Genomic DNA, 23,930 nt, shown 5'->3' on the forward strand with positions numbered 1-23,930 from the left:
ACACCTTTCTGACTCCACCTAGCCAAAAAACAAGAAGTTTTTTTCTGATCTGCCACTCCCCCCCAAAACTCAGCTGGAGGCAGAAAAGTGTGTAACAGTGCTGCTTCAGTCTTTGTGGGAACTGATCAGGCTCTCAGGATGTGGTGTTTTAATTGTAAAACATGGAATAGTTGGTATTGTGAGGACATTTATGAGGACATTTTATTGAAGCTGGGTTTTTTTTCTTTTTTTTTTTTTTTGGAAAGGGATAATGTTTGGAGAATGAGGCCTATTTGGAAAAGTGATGAGATTTGTGGTGATAACTTTAAAATAATTAGTTTTATTATAAATATATTGACTTTCATTAATATTGTTTCGGAAATTTTGGAAAAAATTAACGTTTTTTTCTAAGTAAAAAGATGATTTAAAAACAATGCAAAAGCAATAGGACTTTGGCAAAGTCAGGATTCTTTTTGAAGATTTAAAATGCTTTTTAAAACAACAGTGTATTAATATTTATATCCAGATTTGAAAAGTTGGGCCATTTCTGAGGTTCTGAAACATCTAGAATCTCAAGTAAATTCAGGGATTTTCGCAAACATTTTAGTAAAATTATACATTATTTTCAAAGAATCCGTCTCAGTTAAGACCTGGGTTCAAAGGTCTGCATCTGTCTAAGCCATGCAATTAATTAAAGAGTTTATGTCTTCTCAGGACCGGAAATCACTTTTAGTTTAAAGCACATACATTCATGCATTCACATGCATTCAGCACATCCATTTAGTACAATTACTGAATGAAAATATAGAATAAATCCAGCAACATTAAACCTTGATTAACCCTTCCTCTCGTCTGCTGATTGCTGAGATAGGCTCCAGCTTCCCCTGCAACTCTGAATTGGACTAAGCGGTACAGAAAATGAATGAAAGAATGAATGAATGGATCTTCAGGAAAGCTTCTGTTTCTGTTTTTTTGTGATTTCATGACACCATCTGTAATAAAAAACAGACAGTGACACCTGCAAAGGTCAGAGAGCTTCAAGGCAAACTGCTGAGAGGACAGGTGATAAAACACTCACACACAAATGTGGCTTTCTTGCCTGAAGCCAGTGGGTGGGACTCGCAGGTAAAACAAGTTCTTTAAGAATGACAGCCACTCTGAGTCTTATTACTTCTCCCTCAGATATCATAACCACACAGTTTGACAGCAGAAGAGTTCCCAGTTCCTTTCCTGGCCAGACGTGCTGTAATCCCTTACTTTGCACAAGTTATTTAATATACATGATCCATTTTATGCTTGCTAGCATCTTAAACTCTGTGTCATTAGTCTGTGTTACCAGGACTGCCAAACACCTGAGAAGTTTTAGCCTCACTGTTCACATTGTCGGTGGTTTTTAGTCACTCGTCATTGTTTGACATACAGTGGAGTCTTTGTCTGCAGGGAGATTGGTTCTCCTGCAAAGCCTGAAAGGTGCTGACATGGTGGAGAATTTCACATAAAAGCTGAAAATGAAGTAAAGTTTAAAACCACTAGCAACTGAAAAGTCATTTTTTTATTTTTGAAAAACCAAGCACCATATCAGGGATTTCACCTAGTGTTGCAGAAGGTTGTCCTAATGACATTTCCATCCACCTAAGCTGTTTAATAACATCACAAATGTTAGCCTGCAAACAAGTTGCAGCCTAACAAAAACAACAAACAAACCCACTAAACCTCAACATGTTGCTGTGGCCTTTTCCGCATCCTGCTCTCAGCACTTGTGCCCATGTGGAGCCACAAGAAGGTGCGAGCATGTCCATGGGCAGCTTTTTTTGTTATTCATGTTTTTTCAAAGAAACAAAGTTTGAATAGGATGAACAAAAAAATTAAATGAAATGGGCAAAAAGGACAAATCATAGATTTTTGAGTCACGTTAGACTGAATCTTCAATGTATTCTACAAACATTAATACAGATAGCAACCACACAAATGATAGCAACTATCTGAACCTTAGGCCTGCTCTTTGAGGACGGCCTCCCTACACCATCTCATTAAATTCTGCAGCTATTGAGGAATGTAGCATGAGTGTGCGTGCTTGTAAATTTGTGGGATGGTGACTTATCTGTATGAGCATGCAAAAGGGAAAACCAAAGATACAGAAAATTAACAAGCAGTTAATTTGGTGTTCAGTTTTTTATATATGATTTAAAAAAAAAAAAAAAAAAAAGCCTAATTGCAGCATTTGTGTGGATGCAGAAGAATTTTTCTGCCCCAACTACAAAGGCAACAGTTTGAAATCTTAGAGTTTCCACCAGCCTGACTTTCTTTGAGTGACTCATAAAGGTAGCAAACCTTTCCAACAATTTTTCTGAGAAAAATACAAGTCCCACATAACCATCATGTTGTTCCCCTTGGCAAGTGACACTCAAGAGCACGCCTTTGCCTCTGCATGAGCACAGACAGAAACATGCCTTCGTGCCAGGATAGCATTCCTGGTCTTGCATTTTGTCAAAGCTGCACAGAGCACTAAATTTCACTCTGAAAGCTTGGTTGGATGTCATCTACAATCATAAAATCTTGACCCTGAACTCTCGAATCTACATGAACATGCTTTAAGTTAAATTCGCTTCTGGGAAAACAAGTTTCATAGCAAGTTCCTTTGCTCTGTTTTGTGCATTAACAGAGAAACATGAAGAAATCTGTCAATTAAAAACAGAATTTCCCACATTTGCTGAGCTAAATAATTTTAGGGTGTGTTACTTAGGCGTAGCCGTGGTATTCCCGCCCCTACCTCTCTTCATTCCTGAGTTCAACAGACAGGGCTGGGCTTGTACACTTTCATGGGCCTTCAAGACAACCAGGAATACTATGAGCCACTAACATTAAATATTTTTAGTGATGTTCAATCCTGCACAAAAACTTATGTAAAAAAGTAAATGAAAATAGATTGAGTGGCTCATACTTTAATATGATTTAAGCTTTTCCTTTGTTTAGTTTCACTCGGGCGTTCTTATTTCAGTCTTATCTGATCTAGTACCCAGAGCAAGAACGGTGACCCAAAGAAGAGAGAGCCTCCTGATTGTGTTGTTGACCTTCTCCAGCATCAACATTAGGAAAGCAGAAAAATCATTTTGTACAGGAACTGCTCTCTGACCCTGCCTCTGTACTGAGTTTGAGAGCTTTTCAGTCACAGCTAAAAAATAAAGGGAATGGCTCCCTTTTTATATTTATTTTTCCATTGGTGCCTATTAGCCCTGACGAGCTTGTCATGTGGATGCAGTCATTTAAAACCCCAAATAAAAACAAAATTATCCCAAGCTGTGTTGCTCCCCTGGTCTCTTTTGGTCTGTTGTATTTATGATGCTCTAGTTTGAAGACAAATGTCTTTTCACCAGACGTATTTCCAGAAGCAGCAGCTAACAAACCAGCTCCGATAAACCCTTTCACTGAATTCACTGAACTCATCACTGCAGAAAAAAATGCTGAAGCTCATAACTTGATTATTAATTGAGCTTTTTTTTTAAATCTGCAGTAGATGGTCCGTAGACTTCTAGGCTCAAGGACTAAACTTCACTTAAAAATGAAAGTATAGTGGATTTTTAGGCCCATCTGAATGCTTTCGTTTAACATTCCCATTTAACCCAGATTTCATTGAGATTGTCAATTTTAATAAAGCTTGCAAACTAGTGCTTCTTGCATGTTACAGAAGAGCATGGCCCTGCCACCGTCTCATATTGCTGACTTCAGGGAACAGTTTGTCTGGGGAGGTTTAAAGCTGAATTTACAATTAACTGACCCCTTTACAATGTTTAAGAAACTTCTGACACTACACAGGTCGTATGGTTCCTTACTAATATAATTTTAATTAAAATGTTAAATGCATTCAGTCCAGTTAAACCCATTTATGATGCAATCAACTCAAATTCTTTATAACCAATATTCATTATGATTGTGTTCATATAAAGGGACTTTATAAAAGCTTGTGACTGAGGGAACCAACATATTGTGTTAAATCTTAATTGATTCAAACCCCAATCGTGAGCATGCACAAGGCATCAGTGGAGCAAACCTCTGTAACAGGGGCGTTGCTAGACATAGTGCTGTATGGGGGCACAGGCCCCCCAGTCCCAGTACTTACATCACATTTCTTTATTATAAAGACCTGCTATGCTTATAAAATAAGCAGCATTATGTTCCATCTGCTTCCCTTTGTTGTTACTGCTGCTTCCAAGAAACTTCAAATACTACTACTACTACTACTACTACTACTACTAATAATAATAATAATAATATGGTTGTAGAAGACCATAGAAAAATCCTACTTTTTGATTCAAGCAAGAGTGAAACATGCAAATAGAGGATTTATAATCTAATCAAAAGTATAAATTAATTTAGATTCAAGTTAGAAAATTCTTCCAATTGAATATCTGATTATTGAGGCCGATTATGCGGTCAGGTGACGTCATTTTCTCTGAAATGAATTTGGAGGTTTGCTTTGAAAATCCAGCAAAATAAAGGTCATATAGTCAGACTTTACTCAAATTTCTTTATATTTGCATAAAAATATTTTTATAATTGATTGTTGGAAATGTGCTCCAAATAATATGTTTAAAAAATGTGCTGGAATTTATTCTCCAGTAAATGTCACTGAATCATGTTTTGTATTGAACCTGCTGCCTGACTGAACTTCTTCTACACCAGTCTTATAACATGCAGTAAGAACACCTCGCTGGTGAAGGGTACCACCTGAAAACTTTTCCTAGTTGGTGCATTGAATTGAATTTAATTACTTAATAACTAATTATCACATTATTGTCATTATTAAGAAATAGCCCTTTTTAAAGATAATGTAATTTATCACATGATTTTAAATAGTGCCTGACGGAATAAAAGTGCAACTATTCCTATAAAATAATCCTGTTTAATCAGCTCTTATGGAATTTCTCACTCATGAGAGCAAATTTCTGTCACATGCAGCCACAAAGCTATAGATTTTTATTTCACTGTCCCTGGTTTTGTATTATTATCTCTGCAACTATATGTCATTAGATTTTAAACTAATTTAGATTCACTAGAATCAGTTAAAGTATGTTTTAAAGTTTTGTTCAAGCTCAAACATGAAGTTTTTAAATAGTTAATAGTTGAGTAAACCTGTTTTCATCCTGCTGTGGTAGTCTTTCAGATGAGCGTTGATATCAGTAAATGACATCTGATAATCTCCAACTTGGCTTTACCCCACATATGAACTGTGGGAAGTTTCTGGAAGAACATATCCTCCACACCCAAACTTAGCTGGAGGGTTCTACACTAACTATGTGTTCATGTTGGCGCTCAGCCTGCATCGCGGCGAGTACAGACAGCTCGTCTCTTTTCACTTTGACTCTCTGTAAGAGGAGGAGCCTTTTAATAATTTTGTCTGAGTGGTTGTTTTATCTTGTCAGGTCCTCAACAACCTCAGCATTGCCTGTCCTCAACAGTGGGTGTATGTGTGTGTGTTCCCCTGTGTGCCAAAGAAGAGCTTTCAGTCATTAAATGGGAGGATTAAACGCTGTGATGATTAATGGTGATAACTGTCGATGTTTGGGGTGTCTTTTCTTGTCTAGCATTGTTCTCAGGAGTCTGAGTTGTTGAGAGTCAAGATCCCTTCCATCCTTAAATCATCTGAATGTTGATGGAGCATTGCTTTTTACAAGAAACACAACACTTTCTAACAACTTCAACATGGACAAAAATCTTCTCATCTGCACATATTTGACACAATGATGTAATTCTTATACTTTAAACTAAAAGATGTAAAATAATTTTTAACAAATATTGTTGATTCAGCAGTGAACAGAATGAAAAGGATGCTTGTAGATCAGTGCCTGGGTGCGGCCCTGCAGCTTCTGTACACCCTGAAGGCTAATGGCATGTAGATGTAACATGTTTGTCTGCACCTGCACATGCAGGTGGTGCACAGACGAAATGCAAATGTGAAAGTAATGAAAGAACACAAAGCAACAGTTTAAACTGAGCAGAAATTTACAAAATCCTCCTTATAAATGAGACTTTCAGAGATGAGAAGTGACTTGTGGCCAACAAATGAGCCAAGTTAACCAAATTTTAAAGTTGGGTTAAGGCTGCATTAGTTGCATTAGAGAGAGAAAAAAAAGAAATCTAAGAAACTAAGAAAATAAAAATTAATTTCTGCCCCAAAGCCTGAGCAGTGCTCTGGAATAATCCGAATGAACATTGTACAGACTGTCCCTGAAACACCCTGCCACCTCAGAGCCTGACACATCCATATATGGTTTTTAAACTCGATTTTAGTGTTCTGTTGCTCACTGTGGTGGAAGTTTGAGGTGGAGCAGCAACCATAAACCAAAACACATAAATTAACTCAAAACAGAAAGTTCAGAGCGCATAAATTTTTCTCTCCAAAATGCCCTAAATTCAGCATGAAGATAAAGTTTTGAGAGAAAAACAAAGACTAAACTTATTCTTGTGTTTGCACCTGTGCAGGTGTGTGTACAAATGAGCATATACGAGAAGCTTAGACAAAAATGACAATTGTTTGCTGTTGTTCAGGTCTCTATAAGTGACACATAACCAGGCGTACTGTGAATTTAAAGGATATGTTGTGAATATGTTTCCTCAAACGAGTATCTGTTGGGAAGCAGGCAGGTAGCAGGCCGTTGCAGCTCACTGATCCTGTGACAGAGGTGTACCTGTACAGCAGGTGACATTGATACACCTCCTGGGGGTATGGAGACAGAGCTGGAAAGGAGGAGCCATCAGAAAGCTGCCACATGACACCTGAACCTATCTGGGTCAGTGGTCACATGATGCTGCTCCACCTTCTGGAACAGCGGAATTCTTTCACTGCAGTTTTGAATGTGCAGTGGATGTGAAGGTTTATAAGACCATGTCTGTGGTTCTGCATATTTGAGTCAGTTTAAGACAAACCATAATTATATTGCATGTCTATTTTCCTGAGACATTTACTGGTTCATATTCTTTAGTTGTTTTATTGTTAATTTGAATTACTTACAATGAAAAAAAAAAACATTATAATGTTTGTTCTATTTGCTCTATCCAATTCAGGGTCACCCGGGTGATGGAGCCTATCTCAGCTGGCATCAGACAAGAGGCATGATACATGGCACAGAGACAATAATTAGACCAAAAGCCCAATCACTTCCCAACTGGAGTCAATTTGGAATCACCAGTAAACATGATGAAGAAGCTGGAACTACTACATCCTTGGTAAAACATGCAAACTTCACACAGAAAATATTCATGATTCAAACCCAGAACCAGCACGTAGCCCCGTTGTTGTGTTCATTCAAAAGGCTAAGACAATTTTTCATTCAATTTAATTTTAGTAGATGGGAATGCACATATGGGAACACCAAAAACACAAGGTTAAAATAAAATCACTTAAAGGAAAGCACACCCCCATGAATTCATAGCAGCATAAAGGGCTTTTTATAAAGCCAAAACCAGCTGAAACTAAAACTGAAGCCACTAAATCTTGCTGTCTCAGATAAAACAATATCCCTCTCTTTGTCAGGGTCTTTAACTGTTTTAACCTAAGAAGATGCATTATTCAGTGGAGGAAAAATGAAAACTTTGCTCATTGACTTCATAAGAAAAACATTTGCATGTTTGTGCAGACGTGTTGGCAAACACGACCATCTCAGAACAACAGAAAGCTTATAAGCAGGAAATACTGTAAATGGTGGAAAAAGAAACAAGGCTGTGTTTCCTAAAGGACATCAATATGTCCTTATATCATCACTGTATTAGACAGTCTTTGTAGCTGTTAAAGGTGCAGCATGCAACATCTCTTTACTGCTAGATCTCAGTAATTCGTACATATTGTAACTTTAAAGTTCACAATATTGTGTATTAGAACTTTGAATGTCCATAAAATCTATCTTGTAACTCTTTTACAGCATCTGGCCCATGGATGACAGAAACCCCCCCTCCTTTTCATTATTGTTAACTTCATGAAAAACTCATTTAGGATAAAATTTAATCCTTTGCTTCACATTCTACGTTTTGGCAGAGCTGGTGCAGAACAGTGGGTGATTTGAGGAGCGGAACATATTTTACAGGAAATCTGTAAAAATGCAGCAGCAAGTAGTTGATGACTTCAAAGAAAAGAGTCCACACTTTGTAATGTTCATTTGCCTTCTGTATGAGGTCAAATGAGAAGATCAAAAGCATTCTCCTGTGTACGGGCATCATGAGCTTAACCCAGGGAGGATTATGTTCATTGGCATTAGAAGAAAAACAACAGAGAGAATCACATACTCTGACTTTGTCCAGAAATTCAGAACAGACCATTTATCAGTGTATTTTCAACTAATCTAATGCTCACTAATTAACATGTGTTTAATAAATATATAAAGAAAAAAAACAACCAAAATAAATGGATGGATCAAGAAAAAAATGGTTGCTGAACAAAGACTCTTCAAGGCGACTTACATCTATTTGCATCTATCTTTGTTGTGTTTCAGTCTCGTTTCTAACATCACAGGGGTGCATGGGTCGAGTAGATTAAATTTTGATGGGGTTTTGGGCACGAGGTAAGCCTGCAGTGAGAGAGACATCAGAGAGAGGGGAATTTGTGATGACGACCAGTCCACAGTTATGTAGTGTTTTGTGTACAAGTTGAAAGACTTACAAAGCAATCTAAAAGTGAACTTTTCAGGATAGCCAATAAAATTTGTTGTAAGACTGGAGTTAAATCACAAACCACTTGAATGGACCTTTTTTTAAAGGAACCCTAAAACATGACTCAAACTCTAAAACAGGGCCACTGATTATGGCCCACGAGGGCCGTAGTCCTGCGGGTTTTCAGGGATTCCCTGTTACAATATACCTGACTCAAACTGAACAATGCAACTGCTCTGTAAACATAGAACAGTGCTTTTCGACATCTTTTTTGCACTGCTTATCCTTGTCTTTGTTAAGCTTGTTTAGTGAAAATGAAAAGCAGCTTTATAGAAGGCCCACTGCTTTTCATGTTTATGAAGAAACTCATCCAGTCCATGAAAGTGTCTGAGTTTTTGGAGACAGCGAAAAAATAGGCTCTTTTATAGCATTGGTATGACTAGCTGTTAGCTTAGCACTTCTGCAAAGATTCCTACCATATCCTCTAAACTGAAAATGCTCTGAATTTTGTTTACTGCTATAACGACACCGTCTGCAATGAAATGACGCAACATGAGGCAACACTGAGCCTCACTGAAACCAAAACTGGAATATTCCTTCAATTAAATTAAATTTATATTGTGCTTATTGACACTTTAGGTCTTACAAGACAATTTACAATGAAGATGAAGAGTTTAAGGTTCTGTGTGTAAGAATTACTGACATCTAGTGGTAAAGACGGACATAAAAATACTTAAAATGCCAAACACAGCTGTGAATAGATGGTAGACATCAGTGGCCACAATTTTTCCAAACAGAAACAAGTTTTCTTTGTGTGGATCCAGTTGACTACTTTTAGTGTCTTTAAGGCATTACTTATCCCAAATGGTGCTCTAGTACTTATCAACAAAAGTCAGTACTGCAGTTTTAAAGCCAAGATGTTCCCACTTCACACACACCAAGTTGTTTGTCCATTCAGAGACACCGTAGTAAAAATAGTGGCACAAATATGTCAGCTGCCATGTATGTGGACTCACAGAAAGTACATATAAATGGTGCATTCTGAGAGAATAAAAATATAATTATTTTAGTAAAGTGATTAGATACCAATAGAAAGACTTTTTATGTCATTGACCTTTGATTTTGTCACACATTGCTCCTTTAAAGCCAAGTTCAGCTTGATTAAACTAAAATTTTGTCACAACTTCATAAAATTTCTTTCAGGTGATAAACTAAAATCAAAGTAGGTTTTTGGGAATTTTTTAAAACTCTTCTCCATAGTTTTTGTTTTTTCCCTCCAAATCCAGAGTTCAGCACATACACATTACATTTAAAGTAAAACAAATAAAACATATTTGTCCAGTTTTAAAAATATTCCTTTGAGGCAGCAATGTGTACAAACCAAACATTAATAAATCCTCTCTTTATCCTCCAAACATCTTTCATTATTAAAGGGTTTTAAACCCAGTAAAAAATCCAGATGATTATTAGGATACATTAATAAATTCAAAGCAGTTACATTTGTATGTATGGAAGGGGTCACATGACTGAGCCAGGTTGTCTATGAGCTGTAATGTGGGTGTGGCTGGACGGTAACAGAGCACACACACTTACACACACATAACAAACAGCCCCCTCAGGTTATTCAGAGCCTCCATCTCCTTACGGTTAAACTATGATAGGCGTCTGGGGAGGCAGGAGATGAGTGGGAACTGAACCCAAGTTGTCACCTCTCAGCCGCACCCTGAATGCCAGCTGAGCGCCATCCAGAAACACCAGGAGTACAGTGTTTATCAGGTTCACACACACACACACACACACACACACGCGCACACACACACACACACACACACACACACACACACACACACACACACACACACACCCAAATCTGCAGCTCCACTCGGACACAAACACACCTATTTTCTCACATCAGTTTGGACTGCAGGCTCCCACAGTGCTGTGGGGAAAATCTGTCACTCGGCTGCATCTCAAGGTCACACTTAGTCATGTTGGGAGCAGCTGAAGGCACGTTTTTATCTCCGTGAGGAATCTTATATATCACTTCTCTTCTGTCACTATATCCTTCTCATCCAGGATGGAGAATTATAGCTCAGTTTGCATGTTGCTGTTTCCTCTAATCAAGAAAAACTGAAGGGAGGACATGATGAAGGGCTAATTTGATCTTCAAGCGCCACCTGGTGGCTGAGAGGGAGCACATCACCTAAAGGGGGGGAATTGCCACCCTCCTATTGTTTCCTCAAACCACTCAATTATGTATTTATATGAAGGTTATGTGAATCTATGGTGCGTAACTGACTCCGGGGATGCTTGACAAATGCATTAAAATACAAACAAGTTAAATAAAATGACAACAAACAGCTGGAGTAGATGCATTGGGAAACATGTATGACTGAGTATTACTAACAAGCTTTATATTCAGCGAAGAGGGCAGAGGTCGCACAAAGGGGGCTATTGTTGCCTGCAGATGCCCGTCAGTGGTGCAGTCGCTATTTGAAGGCTGTCCAATCGCAACGCATAGCGCGACCGACGGAGGGCGGGGTTTGGTCTCTCCCATTTGTGCTCGAAGCCCCGCTTTGGCACAGCGTCCCATTGACTAGAAGGCGACAATCCGAGCAGCCGATTTTATGGCGTCTTTGAGCACATAGTGGACCGCTGATGTATGAGAGGTCGTGTATCTGGAGCTGAGGAGCTACATCATGCGCATCTCCAGGAGGTCAGGATCTGGACAGGTATAAGACCTGTGGCGCTCACGGATGGAGGAGTAGCAGATGTTTAAAGGATCTGGATGCCGCTCACAATCACACTTCCATACAAGCACCAGGCCTGGCACACTTCAGTCCCACATGGATGGATCCTGCTGTAGGAGCTGCACTCATGGAATACAAAGCCCGTGTTGGTGAGCATGCCCGCGTTTCTGAGTCCACCCCTCTTCGGGAGCCTCTCCACGGCGTTCTCCTCCTGACACAGCCTCTCCACTCGGACATCCCCTGGTCGCTTCGACTGCCCTCGCCATGAGGGCAACTGCTCGGTGATTTTGATACATCTGCGAGTCTGCACGGACCCTCTTTTGGGGGGTTTCGAGGTTTTGTTGGTTACATACCGGATTTATCTGCACTCTGAGCTTCCTTTGTGTCAAAGGGTTTAACACAGAGTGCGGGGAAAGCAACGGAGCAGGGACTTAACTTGCGCACCGCTTCTGTCTTTTTGACCGGGTCGTGATGGCAGGCAGCCGGTCGGAGGTGCAGGACCACCCGTCCGAGAACGGCTTCACCCCGCTGGAGCGCCCAGCGCCCCGGCTGCTGCCGCACATCGACGGCTGCGTACTGCCATCTCTGGGGGGCTTCGGGAAACATCAGAAGCAGCTCGTAGTCCTGACCTGGATACCGGCATTGTTCATCGGCTTTAGTCAGTTTTCGGATTATTTCCTCCTGGCGCAACCCAATGGCACGTGCGTGCAGCCCCTGGGTAACGACAGCAACTGGACCATGACATCTCAGCCGGTCACGGTCCCCACCAGCGGCGCGCCCGCGCTGCAACTCAAAGACAACGGCACCGGGGTGGGATACGGCGATGGCAGCGGACTGCTGTGCGCGTGCAAGGAGTGGAGGTTGGAGCTGCAAACGGGACTCAGTCAGAATGTGGTTACCAAGGTAACGATCCACAGTGCTACTGTACAGAAAATACACTCTGTTCCCCATCATAGTCATCATCATCTTCACTATCCCTTGTCTTCATCACCGCTGGCAGCAGCAGGACTGAGGAGCGTGAAGCACATGTACAAACACAGAGACAGGTCGCCCACTGACCTCAATCTGAGAGGGACGTGTGTGTGTGTGTATGTGTGTGTTGTTGCTGGCTAATATATTGCGATTTATAGCAATATTTTTATTTCCATTATAGAGATGGTGATGTAATTAATCACTGCAAAAGACAGAATTGACCATTGAAATGAGACAAAAGTCAAAATGTTCAGTTCATTTGGGTCACTTATAAATATGCAATATAAAGTATCATAATACTAAAAACTGACCCATAAACAAGCTGACTGAATTATTGTAGAGACTTTGCCAAAAGAAACAAAAAAAACAAAACAAAAAAAAACAAACAAAACAAACAAAACATAAACATCAATATACAGCAAATCAGTGATATTTTCCTAATAGAATCTAAAAGGAAACCTCTAGCAGAGCAGCAGGGGCAGATCGGATCTAGCATCTTAGTCCAGGGACTGCATGTGTCCTCAGTGCATTTTAGCTACAGACAGGAGAATTTTAGCATTTTAAAAATATCTGTAAGCAGCTGCACTGCACCAGGAAATCATTTAAAAATGGTAAAATGTGTGGCTCTTTTTAGGCATTTCTGTGTGTTTTTTTTTTATATTAATATACATATTGCACAGATAAAAGATTGCAAGGTCAACACTGTACCATCAGAAATAGAAAAGAAAGGGCTTTATCTGAAAATAAAGGCTTATGAAGTTCCCTTGACACCTTTATGGGTTAACCCTGTCATGCACATGTGTGAAACCTCTATTGATTAAAATATTTTAATGAAGACAGCAGAAGTTTGTAAATGTTAAACCTGTACAGTCATGACATCTTGATACCATTCCACTGAGAGTTAATACTATCACCTCTGTACCATGCAAGCATGAATAATGTCTGTTTTCTCAGACAAAATTGTTCCTGATCATCTGTAGATGATACACTTAAGTTGGCTGAATGCTCCACGTGTGCAGCAGTGGCCATTTCATCACCAACATAACAAGGCAAAGCCAATAATTGTCTCCCCTCTATTCTCCTCTCAGTTCTCCTGCACAGTTGGAAGCTCTGCAGGGAGGTGTGTAAATTATGGTTAAACACCACTCAGCTGAATGGGTCCACCGGGCTCTTTTCCGTAACTTTCAAGGTTGCGCACAGATAGAGAACATGTTGTGCTTCCGCATGCGTTTATGGCTGCGGTCCAGATGCTGAGAGCTGTAGCGATGTGTTCACTGACCCATGGGCTCAGAGGAGAGAGTAGAAAACTATTGATTCCTGCTTGTGTAGACACGCTTACATATTTGCACTCATGCTGCTTTTTCCCTCACTCACACACAAACACACACACACATATATGGTTATATTTTCTTTCAAGATGTAGATTTCAATATTTCATACTTTAACTACGCAGTGAGTCAGAAAGCAGAGAATTTGACCGAATTCAGATGAGAGAATTCCACATCTTTTTGTTTCTGTGCAGCATCCATATTGAAAGTGTTTCATATCCTGATGTTTAATTCCCTTTTATGTTTGTGTGGATGGCTTATGCTGAAAAGTTAACTGATGCTGATCTCCCTTCTCTTTTTATCTGTTTTAGTGGAACCTGGTTTGTGACTCAGCCTGGAAGGTTCACATTGCCAAGTTCTCCCTGCTTGTGGGGTCCATATTTGGCTACCTGGTGATGGGTGTTATGGCCGACTGGTATGCTGCGTCCTCCTTTTCTGTTTTGCTGCTTTATCATGAAGGATTTTCTTAATTTTATAGCATTCAGCATGCAAACAAAAATATAGGGAAGATGAAACTGTTATAAATGTCCACCCCAGTGTTAAAATATGACATAAACTTTAAAATGCCTTCCATAACGTAGCATACACACAGTCTTTACTGACATTTGGCGTATTTCTTTTTAATCCTTCCCTCTGGATTTACTTTAGTGCTGTCTTATAAACGCTGTTGCTGTTGTCCTGTCTTTGTGTTCCCATATCAGCTCATTTAAGCAATGAAAAGGGAGGCCGAATCTGTTCAACCAAATCACAAAGTTCAGATCTTCTTAATTATCTTGTGGTATCAGTTGATGGGAGTGTCGTTATTCTTATTCGTATGCCGGCACCTAAATTATTAACCAAATATAAAACTAAAAAATAAAAAAACAAAAAACAAAACCAAACCAAACATTACATTCAAGTGAGACTAAAAGGCCGTGGTATTAACCCTGGATGATCCAACAACAGGTGGACTATTGCAAATTCCCTGAAATAAACATGAAGCTCACGACAAACATTTTGACAACTGCTAATTTTTGATTTGTATGAATAAGAGAAAATGAATGGAAACAGTAGCGATGGAAAAAAAACCTTCCACTAATGCACAAAAAAGCTGATGTGAGGTGGTTTTCGCTTGTTCTGAAGAACACTTGATGAACATTTGGGGAAATTTTACCTGGTAAAAACCTGGCAAAAAATAAATAAATAAAAAGGGAGTTACATGCCAGGTACGTCTGGTCTGAACTGGTAAACACTCCCGGACAGTTATATTATCCCAGATATTCCCATAGCTGGAAAATCGGTCCTGCAGAAAGAGTTCTTTCTATTTTCCATCACAATTGTTCTTTAGTTTCTCTTAAGATAAAGGTTTTAGTTTCAACTACTTCTTCTACTGAATTACCACAGCTAGAACTGTATCACCACATTCTGCCGACACGACACAGCTAAGTTCATTCATCTCAAACCATTTTATTTATTTATTTATTGCATCTTTTTAAAGAATTATATCAGATTTGCTTGCTTGGTGAGAGGAAAATGTGACTCTTCTTTCTTGAAGCATTTTTTTTTCTAAACCAGCAAGATAAGAATCTTCTGTGTGGCGATTATGTGATCCTTCAAAGTGGCTGTGGATGCGTTTGTGTTTACACTGTCATATGCCCTGAGTGTGTTTGCACATGTATTAAATCCTGTCCATATGAGAGTCAGATCTAAGGAGGTATAGTATGATGACACCAGTTGTAAACAGGCTCCTAAAAATTGGGGAAAACTTTGGATTTGAGCTCATCCGATCAGATGGCCACCGATAGCATCCTTAGATCTCTCTCTTACAATCCATACTTTCCTGTAACTTACTGGTTTGTATTTTGGAGGGAATAGTGTCTACTAATAGTGTAGTACTATCAGAACATTTCCTGTTTGTTAATAGTAAGAAACACGTGTCAAACAAATTCTATAATTAAGGAAGAAATTCAGTAGAAATGTCAAAACTGACAGTTTCTACTGAATTTACTGTGGTCACATCTGTAGTCTTTTGGCCACCTGAGCTGTATCGTGGGAAAAAAATCCCTGCATTGTGTGTCGGATCAGTAACAATGGAAGCTATGTAAAGAAACATGCAGGACTGAGCTCTGACCTGACCCAATGACCTACTGACCTTTCAAAAAACAAGAAGTCAACAGTTTGAAGGAAACAATGAAGTAAATGATCTCTGACCGGATTTAAACCCTGTTGTTCTTCTCTGTCTGTTTCAAAGGTTTGGCCGACATCCAGTGTTGATTCTCTCGGTGCTTTTCATGCTGGTGTTCGGTCTGACTGTTGCCTTCTCTGTAAATGTCACCATGTTCAGCACCTTGCGCTTCTTTGAGGGTTTCTGCTTGGCGGGCCTCGCTCTTTCCCTCTACGTGCTCAGTAAGTACAAGCTTTCACCTCCTCACACCTTCCTGCTGTTTTCTTTTTGTTCTCTTCTGTATCTCATTTCCATCCTGTACCCCTCACTTTATGATGCTCGTTCAGCTTCTGTCTTTCAAGGTAATTGTGGGTTTTTTGCATTTATTCTGGTAATAAAAAAATCACTCTTTGTTTTTCACGTTCCACGTTTTTGTTGATATTTTTCTCGTATTTCTTTGGTTTGTCATGTTTCCGGCCCTCTTCCTTACAAACTCAAAGTTTGATATTCTGTGTTTTATGATGCACAAATAATTCAGAATCTGTAGAGGTTTAGAAAATAAAACAAAGGCTGTCTGGAGATTAAGGAAGAATGTGTGGTCTACAATGCTTACCTGTAATGTCTGTCCTTCTGAAGCATGCAGAACACTCACTTGTCACTTTATCAGGTCCACCTTCTAGTACCGGGTTGGATCCTTTTTTTCCTTCAGAACTGCCTGAATTCTTGGTATCATAGATTAAAAAAGTGTTGGAAAAATTCATCAGAGGTTTTGCTCCATATTGACATGACAGCATCACACAGTTGCTGCAGGTTTGTCGGCTGCATCCATGATGAGAATCTCCCGTTCCACCACATCACAAAGTTGCTCTACTCTACTGGATTGAGATCTGGTGACCGTACAGTACAGAGTACAGTGAACTCATTGTCATGTTCAAGAAAGCAGTTGGAGATGATCTGAGCTTTGTGACATGGTGCATTATTCTGGTGGAAGTAGCATCAGAAGATGCTACACTGTCGTCATAAAAGGATGGACATGGTCAACAACAATACATGCATACATACATGTTGGTACTAAGAGGCTTCAAAATGTGCCTAAAAATATCCTCCACACCATTAGGCTGAAAATATACTTGCTGTTTAACCTTACGTTTGCATACACAACCAGCTTTGTTGTGAGTTACTCTTCACAACATGCTTGTGTGTAGGATTCCACTAGGGGCACATTAGAGCCCTCTGGCCGGATAAAATTGCCAAATTTGTGTAGTATAAACAAAACAGTAACAATGCTAACAATAGAGGAGATTAGTCCATCCATCCATCCATCCATCCATCCATTTTCTTGCCACTTATCTGGGGTTGGGTTGCAGGGGAGCTGCCTAAGCAGGGAAGTCAGACTTCCCTCTCCCCAGCCACATTTTCCAGCTCATCCGGGGGGCCAGCCAAGAGACGTACTCCTTCCAGCGTGTTCTGGGTCTTCCCTGGGTTCTCCTTTTAGATTGACGTGCCTGGAACACCTCACTGGCAAGGCGTCCAGGAGGCATCCTGACTAGATGCCCTTGCCACTTCATCTGGTTCCTCTTGATGCAGAGGACCAGCAGCTCTACTTTGAGCCCCTAAACGAGCATCTCATCCTATCTCTAAGGGAGAGCCAGGTGACCCTGCAGAGGAAACTCATCTCGGCTGCTTGTTTTGGTGATCTCGTTCTTTTGGTCACTACCCACAGTTCATGACCACAGGTGAGGGTAGGAACATAGATCATCTGGCAGTAAAGAGGAGGATAGTATTTAGTTCATTTTAAGATTGAAGGAAAAAAAAACAGCAGTATTATCAGAGTTAGCACGTAAAGCCCTTAAACCAAGTACTGTTGTATCTTGTCTTCATCAAATTGGTCCCAACACTGCCCCTAGAGGTTACTTGCACTCTGCAGTTTAGCTTAGCTTATTTTCTCAGGATGTGCATAAAAGCTTGTCCTTTATGTTTCCACCAAATTCAGACCCTAACATCTGAACTGATCAGAACAGGTAACATTTTTCCATCTTCTACTGTCCAGTTTTGGTCTCTGTGAACAGTTTCCTGTTCTTAGCTGACAGGAGTGGCACCCAGAAAACTGCTGCTCACTGGATATTTTCTCTCTTTCAGACCATTCTCTGTAAACCCTAAAGATGATTGTGTGTGGAAAATCCCAATAGGTCAGCGGTTTCTGAATTACTCATTACTCAAACTTAAATCCCCTTTCTTCCTCATTCTGATGCTCATCTTGACCAATGTCTACATGACTAAATGCACTGAGTCGCTGTCTTGGGACTGGCTGATTAGTTGTTTGTGTTCACAAGCAACTGCTTGACTAAAGCGTCTTGTGAGTGCCGAATATGTCTCTGACAGCAGTTGCTATTCGAGTGCCAAAGTGAAAACTAAATTTTTAAGTCTGTTTATCTGCTTAATTTTATTTAAGAAAAATAAATAAAGTCAAACATGCAGGAGTGGTTTTTCTAGATTTTTATAGAGGCTGTCACAGATGCTTGCAAATTTTCAGCCAGTGAACTGATTAATTGAATAGTTGTTTCAGCTGCAGCTGTATCAGCTGTTTTACATCTCTTATAAATATGTATCGGTACAGTAACCTATAACTAAAGCCAAGAAATAAATTAAACAAAATTAAAAGTTTACTGTAAATTTTCCTATGAGATGTAATAGGATAAAATTGCTATGAAAGAAAATACCGAAGGGAAGTCAAAATAACACAAATTTGCTCTTGAGTATGTTTTTATCACTGCTGGCTTTGTTGTTTAACATGACTGTTTGCAGCTGCGTTAGTCGGTAAGAACAGTCATGCTCTGTGACGGCAGGGTGAGCTGCTCAGGCAAGCTTCTGAAAAGACTAAAAGGCTGCAGAGAACAGAGTGTTACGTCACATATTGTACCACACACACTCATTATTTCCTTTTTAAAATGAAATTCTGAAAAAAGCTCTGAATGAAATGCTCGGGTATAATTGTAAAACTGCAAGCGCGGATCTGCTGGATGCCAAGTGTTTGGTTTTCTCTATAATTATCCTCAGTTAGTGGACATCCTAACTGAATCACTTGATTTGAACACCAGCCCATTTCATGAGCTTTTTCTCCTGGTATCAGTGGAAGTGATAAGAAAGGCGGTGCTATTATCCAGAAGGTTTGTGGCTTAGATCAGCTCATAGTGGATTTGTTTTTCCTTCTCCATCTAATGCATTTGAAACCCCCTTTCAGGGTTTAGGAGTCACTGGCCACAAGGTTCAAAACGACACTAAACGGGCCAATGGCATTTTTATTTTCCAGAGATTGTCCTCGCCTCCTTCTGGAGTCGCCGCCGCCCCCTCTCATTCTCACCCTCTGCGGGCCTCTTCTCTCTTTTAGGCCACAGTGAGATTAGTCATACATTATGCGTGAAGCTCGGGCAGACTTAAGCTCGGACAGTAGGGCGGGATTTCTCTCCTCTGCAGGGGTCCCCAATAAATCTCAAATAAACTGCTTCTGAAAACAAACAAGCAGAATGGAGGCTGCAGAGCCGTCTGCAGAGACTCCTGAGAATTAGATTTTATCTGTGATGTAAACAAACATACATTAAAAACAAATGATAGTGGGTTTTGGTCTCCACTGGTCACCACCAGAAAGCTGTGAACATAGGGGTAGAATGGGATGTAACATGAGACTGAAAACCCACGCCACAGTAAAAAGGGGATGCTATATTTTAAAGAAATACTCTTTTCCATACAATTTTCTGAATTTCTTCAGGGCCTTCTGACACTATAAAGAGGACATTGCCTCAATAGCTTTAATGGCATCTTTACCTTTAGAATAAATGTACAAATATGTATAATTTTGAATAATTATTGATATAAATATTGGTTTAATTTAAAAATCAAATTACTGCATTTCATTTACAGATGATTTTCTGTTTTTAAACAACTCTTTTTAGGCATCAATGTTCTTAAATTGAAAACATTTTCAGTTGCAAAACATGAAAATATGATTTCTGAGACACATTTTAAATGGCATCAGCTTTATTTTTGTATTAAACATCATAAGTATGGGTCAGGCAGATAAAATTCACCGTGCTTGGTGTTCTGTTGAAGAAACAATCAGAAAAATATACAATCAATCAATCAGTTTGTTTATATCAAGGTTTTTCAAATACAAACATGTTCTGCCCATTTACAGGTTGATGGGTAAAACCCCAAATTTACCATTTTAACATTCCTTTCTAAGTTAGGCGCTAGTTAGGAGCTACCTCAAAATTTTAAGTTTACAAATCAGCTGTGCAGTAAAATGAATTTCCTTTAGTTGAGACAAGTGTAGAAAATGATTTGTGCCTCCATAAATGCAACAAAGGTCACGATGCAGGTAAAATAGGTGTTCAAGTCTTGGAAATAGTCTCATCTCACCATGACAATACTATGAATACATGTTAGCAGCAAATTAAAGGTCAGATACACTTAATACAATGATGTGTTGGTGTGTAATGGTGTGTGTAGTTTTATGTGAAGCACTTTTAATTGTCTTGTACATGAAATGTGCTAAACAAATAAACTTGCCTTGCCTATAGTAACGCCTTCTTGTAACTTCAATATGTAAAATGTTGCAATGGAAATATTTATTTGTTTAAATAAGATGATTTTTAAGGGGTATTTGAATTCTTAAATACAGACTTCATGGGCTACATGGTGGTGCGGTGGCTAGCACCATCCCCTCACAGCACGAAGGTTCCTGGTTTGAGTCTTGGCTGGGGGAGTGGTTTGAGCCATTGTGTGCAGAGTTTGAATGTTCTCTGGGTACTCCAGCTTCCTCCCACAGTCCAAAGTGTTAACTATTCACCCTAAATTCACCCTAGTAGTGAGTGTGAGTGGTTGTCCGTCTCCCTGTGTTGTTCTGATGAACTGGTGACCTGTTCAGGGTGTACTTAGCCTTTCACCCAGTAGCTGCTGGGATAGATTCCTGGTGGGCTGTTTACAGCTGGATTAAATGGTCTTTAGCCATTCTTCCACCCCATCTTTTGCGTCCACAAGCCATGAGAAACTTGTTCTTGTTTGTTGGACAGTGGCTTATGTTTGTGCTGTTTTTGACTGTTCCAATCTTTCAAATTAAGAAACTGGGCACGACAACTTCAGGGTTCCATATAAAGTCATAAAAAAATGAGAGTGAGCCACAAATTTTATGAATAGGAGGAGCTGAGTTAAAGCATGTTAGAATTTGCAGTGATTACAAGGTTAAAAGTTTGTTAATCACTTTACTTTAGTTGGTTGGAGTCCTTCTCTTTTAGCTTTAGGGCTGCAACTAATGACTATTCTGATGGTCGATTAGTCACCAAAACGACTAGTCGACCAATCGGATTATGTATCTCATGATTAGTATAAATGGATTTTATTTCACTTTCAGCTTTGAAATCTTGCATGAGGTTGTTAAGTAAGTCCGACGTGCCTCCTCTTTAAATGTTTGAGCATTGCAGACGTACTTCCGTGGTACACAAGGTCCGCTTTACAAATCTCATATGTATTTAATTTATTTTGTAAGTTTAACGTGAAGTTATCCCAGACTTTTGACGTTCTCTGCTGCCGTTTTGTTCCCTAGTCCGCCGCCATAATTTCCCCTGGCGGACTTTATTGCACGTGTGCAAATCTCAGCAGAGATAGGATTAGATGGCGATGTCTCACTATGTAGTTTTTTTTTGTTTGTTTTTTTTTTTTGCCGACAATAGACGACGGCTAAATTCGTTGTCAACTATTTTTATTGTCGACAACGTCGACTAATTGTTGCAGCCCTAGTTAGCTTCTGCTATGTTGTGGGTAAATTAAAGCTTGAGGGCCATAAAATCTAAGCTTTCTTGTTTTATCAGGATTGCAGTTGCTAAACAAGAACCAAGAACAGCATGTGAAATTAACTAATTTCAACATGATTTACAGGATGTCCTCGCAATCTTCATGATGGAGACGACATAGACTAGGCTTCTATTAAGAATCTAGGCCATTATAACCAAACTGTTTAGTTGTGTTTTATTTTTTTATACTAAACAGATGTAGTAATCTCACCTTAAAAAAGCTAAAATGCGTACTTACGGGAGCAGAAACAATACAGGATTTGTTATGAAGGGTCTTAATCATAATCACTTTCAACCATCCACACATAAAAATTTATAGACTCCTGAGTTTTTCCATGCTTTCATCTGCTTCATCCAGCAGAACTGGGGTGTCCAGCTCCGGTCCTCGAGGGCTGCAGTCCTGCAGGTTTTAGATGTCTCCTTGATCCAACGCACCTGATTTAAATTAAATCGCTTCAACAGCTTGTTGTCAAGTTCTGACAAGCATGTTGACCCATTATTCTGATTCATGTGTGCTGCTGCAGGAAAATGCTAATCCTGCAGGGCAGCGGACGTTGAGGATCAAACTTGGGCACCCCGTCTGTAGAAGCTCCTCTAAAGTACCAGATACTTGCAAATATGTGGTTTAGTTCCAGCTATTCGGAACCGAACTGACGGGTTTTTCCCCAATTCAAAGCTTACATCTTGTGATCTATGCCCTCATTTAGCTCAGCTTTTTCTTTAAGGTATCTAGTGAAAAAGGTTGCTTCTAAACATTTACAGTGGTTTGCATTTCCCTTGCAAAGTATGACCTATTTTGGTTTGTTTACTGGTCACTTTATGAGCCTACAAAAGTCCCTTTATTGAACATAAGCAGTACAACAGCTGTTGTAAGAAATATTTTGATTATTTTATTTAAACCTCACATCTATTCAAAAACTCGACACTTTATAGAATCTCCACACTGTTGTAGATCCAACATAATTTTCTTCATTTTTATTTCATTTGTGCATATTCTCATACATTTTCAGGTTATTGAAGAAAAATGCCCATATTTCCAGGTAGTTGTTTTGCATTTCATGTATTTGTATGTTCACAGTTGAATAAATAAGCAACTGTATGTGTTGTGTCTTCGTTCTTTGTATGTGAGAACAGATTGTGTGTGTGCACTTTGAAGTGCAACAAAAAGGTGTTTATTAGAGGTGTTTGTCTGCTGTGTGAGGGGAATGTGCATACAGTAGGAGGCGGTCTTTGAAGCGAATAATGCCATGACAGTAGATAATAAACACTGTCATCACATTAACTGAATACTGCACTAACACATTAGCTGCAAGGAGATGGAACCCATGTTGCAGAGATTCATTACTGCAAACTAAAACACACACACACACATACAGATGACATTGAACATTGCATTTCTCATTTCCCTACTCTGCATTGTTTGCAAGTGGAGGCACAACAGTCACGTTGCAGGACAGAAACAGCTGATCATTGTGTTGACAGCGCCACATTGCTTTGTCGGACTGACTCTGTGATCCAGTACATTTGGTTTAAAACTGGAAAAAAAACAGCTGAGCGGTCAAAATACTGTCCTTTCACATTGAATGAATGATGCAGGACTTGTTTCTTATTTTACCGCTGTGTTTATGCTGTTTTTTTACTCTATACTATGACCTTTTACTCTAGTTTAAACATTGTTTCTCATTTTTATGGTCCTAAATATCACTAAGTCAAAAAGTAAGATTATTTTAAACTGTCATTTTAAAGGATAGCTCCTGTGTGTAACCATTACTGACATCTAGTAGCAACTATCTCCAATGCCGTCCACCCTCTAATCTATTGATAATCTTCATCTAGATGTGAGCTAAATTCTGTATCAATAGGAAAATAGTCAGATGTTGTGTCACTCTGAGGTTTTTTTCCTCTTCATCAGCCATTTCTGTTTAGGAAAAACCCAACCAGTATTTATTCTTTGTTTTCTGCCTTCACCTATCCTTAAATTGCTCTGCTCTTCATGTTTTTGTCTCTTGGATGCCTTTTCTTACATTAACTGATATATATGACATCTCATTTCTTAAATCTGTACTGTCAGTCTCACAAAAACTCCACTTAGTCGGTCTTTATCTCCCTCCGAACAGTCGTCATCGTCTAGATGGGCCCTGTAATAGGGCCATTCTCCTGTGTATAAGGATGTGCCACAGAAGACATGAAGGGTTCATTCAGAGGCCATAGTAATTCCTTTAGTACAGCAAACAGATACCATTAAAAACACACATTTTAATAGTATAATCAT

The 23,930-nt window shown here is 39.4% G+C and overlaps 1 protein-coding gene across 1 annotated transcript in view; it reads left to right on the forward strand.

The window, feature by feature from the left end:
• The first annotated feature begins 11,215 nt into the window (after window positions 1-11,215).
• Window positions 11,216-23,930, forward strand: part of LOC121653462 (solute carrier family 22 member 23) — a 29,011-nt gene continuing 16,296 nt past the window's right edge. The window contains exons 1-3 of the mRNA XM_042006978.1: window positions 11,216-12,272; window positions 13,981-14,084; window positions 15,900-16,054. Coding sequence (XP_041862912.1) covers window positions 11,841-12,272; window positions 13,981-14,084; window positions 15,900-16,054 — 691 coding nt within the window. The 5' untranslated portion in view covers window positions 11,216-11,840. The remainder of the gene's footprint in view (window positions 12,273-13,980; window positions 14,085-15,899; window positions 16,055-23,930) is intronic.

This window comes from Melanotaenia boesemani, chromosome 14 (assembly GCF_017639745.1).
Source record: "Melanotaenia boesemani isolate fMelBoe1 chromosome 14, fMelBoe1.pri, whole genome shotgun sequence".
NCBI lineage: Eukaryota > Metazoa > Chordata > Actinopteri > Atheriniformes > Melanotaeniidae > Melanotaenia > Melanotaenia boesemani.